This window comes from Doryrhamphus excisus, linkage group LG7 (assembly GCF_037039965.1).
Source record: "Doryrhamphus excisus strain RoL-2023G ecotype Guam linkage group LG7, RoL_Dexc_Guam_v1.1, whole genome shotgun sequence".
NCBI classification, from domain to species: domain Eukaryota; kingdom Metazoa; phylum Chordata; class Actinopteri; order Syngnathiformes; family Syngnathidae; genus Doryrhamphus; species Doryrhamphus excisus.
Genome location: NC_136363.1, coordinates 3,138,355 through 3,151,009, shown reverse-complemented (window position 1 = coordinate 3,151,009; position 12,655 = coordinate 3,138,355). Strand labels below are relative to the sequence as shown.

At 30.9% G+C, this 12,655-nt stretch overlaps 1 protein-coding gene across 3 annotated transcripts in view; it reads left to right on the top strand.

Annotated features, from left to right (window-relative positions):
• The first annotated feature begins 6,563 nt into the window (after positions 1–6,563).
• Positions 6,564–12,655, top strand: part of LOC131102391 (CUGBP Elav-like family member 3) — a 30,567-nt gene continuing 24,475 nt past the window's right edge. For 2 of the 3 annotated variants that reach the window (XM_058048035.2, XM_058048034.2), the window contains exons 1-3: positions 6,567–6,834; positions 8,104–8,255; positions 12,381–12,463. In XM_058048035.2, the coding sequence (XP_057904018.1) occupies positions 8,111–8,255; positions 12,381–12,463 (228 nt within the window). In that variant the 5' untranslated portion in view covers positions 6,567–6,834; positions 8,104–8,110. Of the gene's footprint in view, positions 6,835–8,103; positions 8,256–12,380; positions 12,464–12,655 lie in introns of all 3 variants that reach the window. The other variant, XR_013627657.1, reaches the window with a different exon arrangement.

The window sequence follows — 12,655 nt, the reverse complement described above, 5'->3', positions numbered from 1 at the left end:
TATATGTTTTTTTCTACCTAATTATGCATTTTTGGCCTTGTGCGACTTATACTCCAGTGCGACTTATGTATGTTTTTTTTTTACCTAATTATGCATTTTTGGCCTTGTGCGATTTATATTCCAGTGCGACTTATGTATGTTTTTTTTCTACCGAATTATGCATTTTTGGTCTTGTGCGACTTATGTATGTTTTTTTTACCTAATTATGCATTTTTGGCCTTGTGCGACTTATACTCCAGTGCGACTTATGTATGTTTTTTTTTTTACCTAATTATGCACTTTTGGCCTTGTGCGATTTATATTCCAGTGCGACTTATGTATGTTTTTTTTCTACCGAATTATGCATTTTTGGTCTTGTGCGACTTATACTCCAGTGCGACTTATGTATGTTTTTTTCTACCTAATTATGCATTTTTGGCGTTGTGCGACTTATACTCCAGTGTGACTTATGTATGTTTTTTTTCCTACCTAATTATGCATTTTTCGTCTTGTGCGACTTATGTATGTTTTTTCTACCTAATTATGCATTTTTGGCCTTGTGCGACTTATACTCCAGTGCGACTTATGTATGTTTTTTTCTCCCTAATTATGCATTTTTGGCCTTGTGCGACTTATGTATGTTTTTTTCTACCTAATTATGCATGTTTGGCCGTGTGCGACTCATGATTACATTATGAAATTTTGGAAACTTCGGAAATCATTTAAGTCTTAATTGAATCGCTAAAATGGCTGACAACTCAACGTTTGCCGTTAATCTGGGTCACGGACGCCATCATTGTCAGGCCAGACTTTGCGGTCTGCGTCCACCACTTCTAGTTCCAAAGGCGGCGACGCCGTCGTATTCCCAGACCAGCTGCAAGACAGAATCCCTGCCTCCATCCATCCATGGTCAAGGTCATTCCCAGAGTACCTACAGTACCTAACTATGAAGACACCCAAGGGACATCTGGACTTGATGCCCAAGCCTCAATTTGAAGGAGCTGGGGCTGACCTCCTTACAAGCTCCTCCCCTATATCTTTGGCTGGGGAAACTTCATTTTCCGTAATCTCGTTCTTTCGGTACGTCGATCGGCTGATCGACATCCGGATTCTGCGACGATTTTCTTGACGATTTCCCGCTCCAGCCTTCCGTCATCCATGAACAAGATCTCGACATACCGTACTTGAACTCATCCGTATAAGCAGGCACTACCATACTCTGTGTTGCATGCTAATGTTGGCATGCTAACATAAACAAAGTCGTATTTGTAGCCATTTTTGTAAGTAGAACTCATGGAAATACTGAGCTATCATGCTAACATTAGCTTAGTAGCATTTTAATCCATTTTCATGAGTATTAACAGGATATGGAAATACTGAGCGATTATGCTAACATTAGCTTAGTAGCATTTTAATCAATTTTCATGAGTATTAACAGGATATGGAAATACTGAGCGATTATGCTAACATTAGCTTAGTAGCATTTTAATCCATTTTCATGAGTATTAATGGGACGTGGAAATACTGAGCTATCATGCTAACATTAGCTTAGTAGCATTTTAATCCATTTTCATGAGTATTAACGCGACATGAAAATACTGAGCGATTATGCTAACATTAGCTTAGTAGCATTTTAATCCATTTTCATGAGGATTAACGGGACATGGAAATACTGAGCTATCATGCTAACATTAGCTCAGTAGCATTTTTAATCAATTTTCATGAGTATTTACAGGACATGAAAACTATTATGCTAACATTAGCTTAGTAGCATTTTAATCAATTTCCATGAGTATTAACGGGACATGAAAACTATTATGCTAACATTAGCTTAGTAGCATTTTAATCAATTTCCATGAGTATTAACATGGACATGGAAATACTGAGCTATCATGCTATATGCCGGGGGTTATACGTAAAAGGCAAATAAATGAAATGCAACCCCCCCCCCAAGCTTGACGTTAACGTAACTCTGATTTCTGATCAACATTTGCAACAAAAGAAACTTGTAATTAAATCAGATTCATGTCTGGAACCCTTTTTGTCTTCATCATCTTGTTGGGTGGATTTATTCATCTATGTCAGTGCTTGGGAACACTATGACATCACAGCACACAACTGCGGTGCGTTCAAGCACCACCGAAATCTCATTTACTTTATTTACACGTATTTAGAAATATGTATATATTTTCTGAGAACACCCTCCATCCTCCATGATGCAAAACAGACCTTAAACAGTAAACAGGCGGTAAACTTGATCAATATTTAATACCATATAAGTATGTAATCAGGTAGTGAGCATGTCATGTGACTTATAATAAATAATAAATAATAATAATATCACCTTGCATTGCATTAATTGATCCTGATGATTGCTTATTTCCTGTTTCATCAGACTCCCTCCCTCCTCTGTTTTTATCGTCAGACGCCCCCGAAGGGGGGTGGGGGGCAGGCTTTGATGTGTCACATGTGATGGGAACCTATTTGGGAACATCTTCACTGACGCAGGTGTGTGTGTGTGTGTGTGTGTGTGTGTTTTGAATCTACAACTAGTAAGCTTTCATGTTATTGCATCATAATGTGTCCAGTCAGCATTTTATTACAAAAGTGAAAATGTATGTTTTTGTATGTTGCCATAGAATGACCAGAACTGGGAGTTTGGAACGTGAGAGTAAGTATTGGGATTATTTATATTTTGGATTTAAGATATTGTACATTTTTTTGTAATTATTTAATTTGTGTTTGTTTATTGTTTGTGTTTGTTTATTATAATGTTTATTATTTAATAATTATTAATTATGTAATAATAATATATGTAATAATTAATTATTTATGTAATTATAAATAATATATGTAATAATTATTTATGTAATTTTCATTGTTAAAAATTATGTTAAATTTTTATGTAATTTATTACATATGTAATTATTACATATAATATTATTGTTACATACAATATTTATAATAAATTAATTATAAATATTATATGTAATAATTATGTAATTTTTCCTTGTTAAAAATTATGTCAAATTTGTATGTAATTTTTAATAGTAATAAAAAAGTAATTTAAAAGTAATGTTTTAAATATTTAATACATATATTTATAATTACATAAATAACTAATTATTACATATAATTATTATTATTAAATAATTACTAATTACAATGATAATTATTAATATTGTAATAATTAATTAATTAATAATTACATTATTTATGTAATTATAAATATTATATGTAATAATTATTTATGTAATTTTTCATTGTTAAAAATTGTTATGTTAAAATTTTATGTCATTTTTAATAGTAATAAAAAAGTAATTTAAAAGTAATGTTTTAAATATTTAATAATATAATATTTATAATTACATAAATAACTAATTATTACATATAATTATTATTATTAAATAATTACTAATTACAATGATAATTATGATTAATATTGTAATAATTAATTAATTAATAATTACATTATTTATGTAATTATAAATATTATATGTAATAATTATTTATGTAATTTTTCATTGTTATAAATTATGTTAAAATTTTATGTATTTTTTAATAGTAATAAAAAAGTAATTTAAAAGTAATTTTTAAAATATTTAATACATATAATATTATAATTACATAAATAACTAATTATTACATATAATTATTATTAAATAATTACTAATTACAATAATTATTATTAATATTGTAATTATTAATTATTACATTATTATTAAATAATTATAATTACAATAGTACTAAATATGATTGTAATTATTAATTTTTAAATAATAATAATTATATGTAATAATTAATTATTTATGTAATTATTATTATCACTCTCCATATGGGCAAAACTAGCTCAGTGTTTGTTTGGTATCATCGACACCCAAATTGTCAGTATCGCCCAGCCTTCCTGTTTTTCCCTGTGAGGGTTTATGGGGATTTAGGAACGGGTGCCAGATGGCGGTCTTAATGTTAAAGAGCAGCCGAGATGTTCCTCCGTGGTAAATAAAGGAGCCAAACTCAGGTGCATCTTTTACATGTGGTATCTTTAGTTTACAAGCAGCAGTTTACACGTTAAATCACATATTTGGCTTTTTATACTACTAAGTACTACTACTAAGTATTTCAGTATTAAAGGCGTTCCTGTTGTCATACTACCAATCGAGCTGAAGATGAAGTTGAAGCATTTCAGGACCTCGGCCAGATCCACCAACACCAGAACAAAAGACGGATTTGCGTTGCTGGATGTCAGGGAGCGTCTCAATTTTACTGTCTACGTAAAAACGAATACACATGGGAAACCTATTTTTACATTTGGTAATGGTAATGGTTTTATTTCATTTGAACATGCATCAGATTACAATTGAATGCATCACATAATCAGTTCACAGTTCCACATGTCCAAAAGGAGTAGGAAGAAGCAAAGCTTATTAAATCCTACCCCTCCATCTGGTACTTTTACAATCAGTAACTGTTACATTTGTTCACTTCCTGCTTTCCTAATATAGTTTAAGTTATTAATTTGTATTATTTTTTACGGTTTTGCATGCTAACATTAGCATTGCTCACATCAATATTTTAAACGTGTTCATGAGTAGAATCGTCTATAAACAAATGGCGCTATTATGTTAAGTGTCAGCATGTTAGTGCTAGCTTGCTAACATTAGCATAATTTCTCTTTTTTTACATTATCATATCGGTGCCGCCATGCTATTCAATGGTGCTTTGCAATCTAGTAGTTTATTGACGGTCCCCGACGCCATCATGCTAGGTTTTGCATGCTAACATTAACATTGCTCAGCATAATAACATTTTCAACGGTTTCATGAGTAGAATCGTCTATAAACACATGGTGATATTATGTTAATTGTCAGCATGTTAGTGCTAGCATGCTAACATGAGCATAGTATTAGTAGAGCTCATAGAAACGCAATCATGCTAGGTGTTAGCATAATGTTAGCATTGCTATCACGCTAATATTAACACAATAGCATATTTAGTTGAGTTTTAGAGAGTCAGCATAAGCAGACACTACCATAGTCGGTGTTGCATGCTAACGTTGGCATGCTAACATAAACAAAGCCGCATTTGTAGCCATTTTTACAAGTAGAACTCATGGAAATACTGAGCTATCATGCTAATATTAGCTTAGTAGCATTTTAATCAATTTTCACGAGTATTAACATGGACAGACACACCATCATGCTAGGTTTGCATGCTAACATTAGCATTGCTCACAACATTTTAAACGTTTTCATGAGTAGAATCATCTATAAACACATGGCACTATTATGATAGATAGATAGATTGAGATAGACTTTCTTTATTGTTAGCATGTTATTGCTAGCATGCTAACAGTGTTAGCATAATGTTAGCATTGCTATCACACTAATATTATCATAGTAGCATATTTAGTTGAGTTTTAGAGAGTCAGCATAAGCAGACACTACCATACTCAGTGTTGCATGCTAACATTGGCATGCTAACATAAACAAAGTCGCATTTGTAGCCATTTTCATGCTAACATTAGCTTAGTAGCATTTTAATCCATTTTCATGAGTATTAACAGGACATGGAAATACTGAGCTATTATGCTAACATTAGCTTAGTAGCATTTTAATCCATTTTCACGAGTATTAACAGGACATGGAAATACTGAGCTATTATGCTAACATTAGCTTAGTAGCATTTTAATCCATTTTCACGAGTATTAACAGGACATGGAAATACTGAGCTATTATGCTAACATTAGCTTAGTAGCATTTTAATCCATTTTCACGAGTATTAACAGGACATGGAAATACTGAGCTATTATGCTAACATTAGCTTAGTAGCATTTTAATCCATTTTCACGAGTATTAACAGGACATGGAAATACTGAGCTATTATGCTAACATTAGCTTAGTAGCATTTTAATCCATTTTCATGAGTATTAACGGGACATGGAAATACTGAGCTATTATGCTAACATTAGCTTAGTAGCATTTTAATCCATTTTCATGAGTATTAACAGGACATGGAAATACTGAGCTATTATGCTAACATTAGCTTAGTAGCATTTTAATCCATTTTCATGAGTATTAACAGGACATGGAAATACTGAGCTATCATGCTAACATTAGCTTAGTAGCATTTTAATCCATTTTCATGAGTATTAACAGGACATGGAAATACTGAGCTATCATGCTAACATTAGCTTAGTCGCATTTTCATGAGTATTAACACGGACAGACACTTATCATGCTAGGTTTTGCATGCTAACATCAGCATAATATATATTTTAAACGTTTTTCATGAGTAGAATCGTCTATAAACACATGGCGCTATTATGTTAATTATCAGCATGTTAGTGCTAGCATGCTAACATGAGCATCATTTCTCTTTTTTTTTTTTTTTTTTTTTTTTTAACCACTGTTCCAACGACATTTTACAACCGTGCTTTACAATCTAGTAATTTATCGACGGTCCCCGGCGCTTGACTGCCCCGCCCACTGAAGGGATGGAGCGAGATGGACAGGGAGGGAGACACCGGCTTACGACGTCAAAGGAGTACAAACACGCACACGCGCGCACGTACACACAACCGGAGGGGGGGGGGGAAGACAGCGATATAGGAGAGCCGGGAGACAATTCCCTGAAGGAAGCCTCGAATATCCGTCCGTGTTTTTTTTTTTGGGGGGGGGTGAGACATTTTTTTTTTCACTCCCAAAAACAACATCTCGAAGTGAATGACGCGAGCGCGGTGGCTGATGTTCGAATCCTCCAAATGGATTTAAAAACGTCAAAATAACTGAATAATTGAACAAGAACAAGACCGGAAGGCGTCCGCTGTTTGATTCCGTGCCACGACCAGCACCACAGGTAGGATGGGGCTAACTCCAGTAGCCATTGTTGTCATGTACTGGTACAGTATATATTTCCATAATAGTCATATCTTGGGTATTGTTATTGATATTATAACACACAGTAACATTATTTGACTATAGAACATCATAAAAATGTTATATAAATATAATAAGTTACTTGGTATTATTACAAAGTCAGTTTTATTCTGTTTTTCATTGAATTTATTTTGTATTTTATTGTACTTTATTTTTATTTATTTATTTTTTTTTAGAAATAAATTCAATTTTATTCTATTTTTGGAATTCTATTTTATTCCCGTCTGGCTAGTCAATTCATCTAATTCATTATTTATCTGTAAATTAAATAAAAATTAAATCTTCATCAACCAATGTAAATAAAATGTATTTAAAAGTAAAATAAATTTTAATTTATTGTAATTTGATTTAATGCTATTCTATTCTTTCTAATTTTAGTTTTATTGTATTCTAGTCTCGATTATTCTGTTAGAATTTAAAAAATCGAATTATCTGTAAATTAAATAAAATTAAATATTAAATATTTATATGATAAATATATAAATATTATAAATATAATAATATAATAATCATATAATATAAATATTTATATGATAAATATTAAATATAAAGAAAAAAAGAAGAAAAAATAAAAAAGAAAGAAAGAGAAGAAAGAAAAAAAAGAGAAAAAAAGAAAGAAAAAGGAGAAGATGAAGAGAAAAAAGAGAGGAAGAAAAAAAGACAAAAAGAAAAGGAAGGAGAGAAAGAAAAAATAAAAAAATAAAAATAAAATCAAATGTATTTTAAAGTAAAAATATTTTTAATTGAATTGTTGTAGTCCATTTAATTCTATTCTATTCTTTATAATTTTAGTTTTATTGTATTCTAGTCTCAAGTATTCTGTTAGAATTGTACTGTATAGTATTGTGTATAATATTATCATTATTATTATTATATTTGAATGTATTATTTATTGTAATCTATCCTTACGATTATTTCTATATAGCTCTATATTGTATCTATATTATATTCTATATTGTCGGGGGGGGGGTGATGTGGTGCGTTCAATTCTCTGCTGAAACGAAATTCCTAGATTTATCAGCGGCAATATGATGATATAATATACATATATGATATTTCCCATCTGCACCTCCTGTTTGCACCTCCTGTTCAGTGTGAAGTGAAGCCAGCATGCACCTCTTGACAGCCTCTTCTCTTTGTGTGTGTGTGTGTGTGTGTGTGCGTGTGTGTGTGTGTTGCTCCTCCACAGTCTCCCAATGAAGGAGCCTGACGCAATCAAGCTCTTCATTGGGCAAATCCCCCGAAACCTGGAGGAAAAGGACCTGAAGCCCATCTTTGAGCAATTTGGGAAGATTTACGAGCTGACGGTGATAAAGGATAAATACACGGGCTTGCACAAAGGTAAGGGATCGTTAGAGCCCTCTAGAGTTCATATAACACCCCTATAGTCACCTTAACATTCATATGACCCAATATATATATATATAGTAGACATAATAAGACGTGCCGTGATCTCGACTGACACACGTTAGCATCAGGGGGAGTTCCTTGTTCTTTTTTTTAACTTCCTGTTCCGTACAGTAGTACTCGCACGTGTGTACAGCTATTGTATTCCATGTATAAATACGTTGTACTGAACTGTTCTTTCCAACATGTATTGCCTTAGCTACGCTAGCCGCTGGTGTTCTTATTTATTTACTTATTTTATTTTATTTCATTCAATTATTTAGAAGTCAATTCTGTTCTAGATTTGGATTTGTTATTATTATTATTTTGTTATTATATAATTATATATATTATATATTTATTACAGTTATTATATAATATATTTTTAATATATTTCTATATTTATTATTATTATTATTATTATTATTATTATTATTATTATTATTATTATTATTATTATTATTATTATTATTATTATTCTATTCTGCTCTTTAGAATGGTATTCTATCTTTAGAATTTCATTTTACTACATGAAATGAAATTTAATTATAATATATGTTAATATACATAATATTATTACTATTATAATATATAATAATATATAAATAATGTATAATTATTTATTCATTACATATAATATATATATATTAATTAATTAATTAATAATTAATTTAATTTAATGTAATTTTAGTCCATTCTAACACTGTGCTAACACTGGACATGATCGCAATGTTTCTATTCTATTCTATTCTATTCTATTCTATTCTTTAGAATGCTATTCTATCTTTGAAGTTTTATTTTATTCTGTTCTGTTCTTTTGAATTTTTATTCTGTTTTTAATTGAATATATTTTGCATTTTATTTTACTTTATTTTGTTTTTTTTTAGAAATAAATTCCATTCTATTCTATTTTATTCTCTTCTGTCTATTAAATTAATCTAATTAATGATCTATCTGTAAATTAAATACAATTAAATCTTAAAACCAATGAATAAATAAAATGTATTTAAAGGTAAAATTAATTTTAATTGAATGTAATTTGATTGAGGCCTGTTGTAGTCCATTTAATTCTATTCTGTTCTTTCTAATTTTAGTTTTATTGTATTCTAGTCTCAAGTATTCTGTTAGAATTGTATTTTATAGTACTGTGAATAGTATTATCAATATTATTATATTTGAATGTATTATTTATTGTAATCTATCCTTACGATTATTTCTATATAGCTCTATATTGTCGGGGGGGGGGGGTTGATGTGGCGTGTCCAATTCCCTGCTGAAACGGAATTCCTAGATTTGTTCGGCACGTTTGAATGCAAATGTTGATCCATCATGGGAGGAGAAAGTGTTTGTGAATGCGGGTTGTATTCCCTCCAAGTCATCAAAGGCGGACGTTTTGAAGCGTCTTACGCAGGAAAAAAGCACTTCAGCAACAACAACAAAAACAATTCAACAGGCCTCTGGAGGTACCCAGAGGTACCCCGGGATGGAACCCGACGCTTCCACAAGCACTCCCACTCTCTCCCACCTGAACAAAACGGCGGTCTCCGCACATGAAACGACGAGCTGACAGGTTGATAATTATCTTCGCTGCCATTTCAAATGCAAATGCCAGCGTGGAAAAGCAAACAAAAAGGGCTTCATATAAATGGACACAAACCTTCCTGGTCCCTCGGCAGACTTGGAGGCCAGGTGGCATCAGTTCTCCAACAGCTATGACACCTACTCTGCATATATTTACATATTCATGTTCCGTGGCGGCCCCTAAAAAGGTTAATGAAGGGACCGTCACACAACGTTTGTTTCTGTTGTCAGCTTATGGATGCAGTTTTTTCATCCGAAAACCGGAGATTGAACTACAACCACTTGGAATATTGGGAACGCCATTTATTTACTTTTACTTACTTATGTTGCACTACTACTACTGCACTTTATTTTGTACGACGCAGTATTAGGACCATATTGAAAAAATATATCATCTGAGATTTTGAGAATAACGGTGTAAATTTACAAGAATAAAGTCCTAAAATTGCTAAAAAAAAAGTCATAAAATTATTAAAATAAAGTTGTAATATTACCAGAATAAAGTAATATATTTACAAAAATAAAATCCTAAATTTTACTAGAAAAAAGCCATAAAATTATGAAAATAAAGTTGTAATATTACCAGAATAAAGTAGTATATTTACAAGAATAAAGTCCTAAATTTACAAAAAAAAGTTTAGAAAAATTATGAAAATAAAGGTGTAATATTACCAGAATAAAGTAATATATTTACAAGAATAAAGTCCTAAATTTACTCGAAAAAAGACATAAAAATTATGAAAATAAAGTTGTATATTTACAAGAATAAAGTCCTAAATTTTCTTTTAAAAAGTCATAAAATTATGAAAATAAAGTTGTATATTTACAAGAATAAAGTCCTAAATTTTCTTTTAAAAAGTCATAAAATTATGAAAATAAAGTTGCATATTTACAAGAATAAAGTCCTAAATTTTCTTTTAAAAAGTCATAAAATTATGAAAATTAAGTTGTAATATTACCAGAATGAAGTAGTATATTTACAAGAATAAAGTCCTAAATTCACTAGAAAAAAGTCATAAAATTATTAAAATAAAGTTGTAATATTACTAGAATACATTAATATATTTACAAGAATACAGTCCTAAATTTTCTAAAAAAAAGTCATAAAATAATGAAAATAAAGTTGTAATATTACCAGAATAAGGTAATATATATTACAAGAAGAAAGTCCTAAATTTTACTAAAAAAAAGTCATAAAATAATGAAAATAAAGCTGTAACATTACCAGAATAAAGTAGTATATGTACAAGAATAAAGTCCTAAATTTACTAAAAAAAAGTCATAAAATAATGAAAATAAAGCTGTAATATTACCAAAATAAAGTAGTATATTTACCAGACTAAAGTCCTAAATTTTACAAGAAAAAAAGTCATAAAATTATGAAAATAAAGTTGTGAAATTATTATTATGAAAAAAAGTAGTATATTTACAAGAATGAAGTAATAAATTTATGAGAAAAAGTTATATTACGAGAATAACGAGTAAACATTATGTATATATTTTAAGTATATTCTATTATAAAGAATAAAGTTATAAATTCATGTGCAAAAAAGTCATAATATTACAAGAATAAAGTCGTAATATAACAAGAATAAGGTCGTAAATTTACGAGAATAAGGTCGTACTATTACAAGAATGAAGTAGTAAAAAGGGAAAAATATATGTACATTTCTGAGAAAAATTTAGTAAATTTGCAAGAAAAAAAGTCATAATATTACGTGAATAATCAGTAAATGTTACAAGAAAAAACTTTAATTTTTGCGAGAATAAAATCATAAATGAATGAGAAAAAAATTAGGAGAAAAAGTCATAATATTACAAGAATAAAGTCGTGAATTTACGAGAATAAGGTCGTAATATTACAAGAATTAAGTAAATTTACAAGGAAAAAATATGCACATTTCTGAGAAAAAAATTGTAAATTAGTAAGAAAAAAAGTCATAATATTACGTGAATAACCAGCAAATGTTACAAGAAAAAACTGTAATTTTTGCGAGAATAAAGTCGTAAATAAATGAGGAAAAAAATTAGAAGGAAAAAGTCCTAATATTCCAAGAATAATAACATTCCTCTTGCTACAGGCAGGCTTTGGCAGCAAAACAGATTAGCATGTCTCGCCCTTCTCGCTTTATTCTTAACTTTATTCTAGAAAATGTCACATTATTTTAACACATAGCCACCTGCCATTTGACACCCATGCACAAGCTATACCTCCATTTGTTCCATTGACGAAAAAGCAACACGGATCATGATGGCTGCCCCTAACCGCTGTTCGAACGACACAGACGAGGGCCTTCAGTCACGAGGGACGCCGCTTGCTAACTACCGTTTGACGCCCCTGCACAACATGAAGCTCCAGTGTTCCATTGAAGGAATTGTTTGCTACTAGTGTAAATTACAAATGGGTCATTTTATGGTGTTTTGATCAGTCGATTAGCGGCCTAGAAACTCTACATCAAACCCGACACCACAAAATGTCAAATTCTTCTCGTTTCCAAGGATGTGCCTTCCTGACGTACTGCGCTCGTGAGTCCGCCCTCAAAGCCCAGAATGCACTGCACGAACAGAAGACACTGCCGGGGGTGAGTGCTGCCTTTGTTTTTTGCTAGCTCACATGCATGTTTAAAAAAAAAAAAGGGCGGGATGGGGAGAGGGGGGGGTGCTTTGTTTCGACATCCACTCAGACGGTGACGCAAGGGAAAAATGACGAGCGCTCCCAGCTTCCCCTTTAGCAAAAAATCCACATCCACTTAACCTTCCTCTTGGGTTTATAC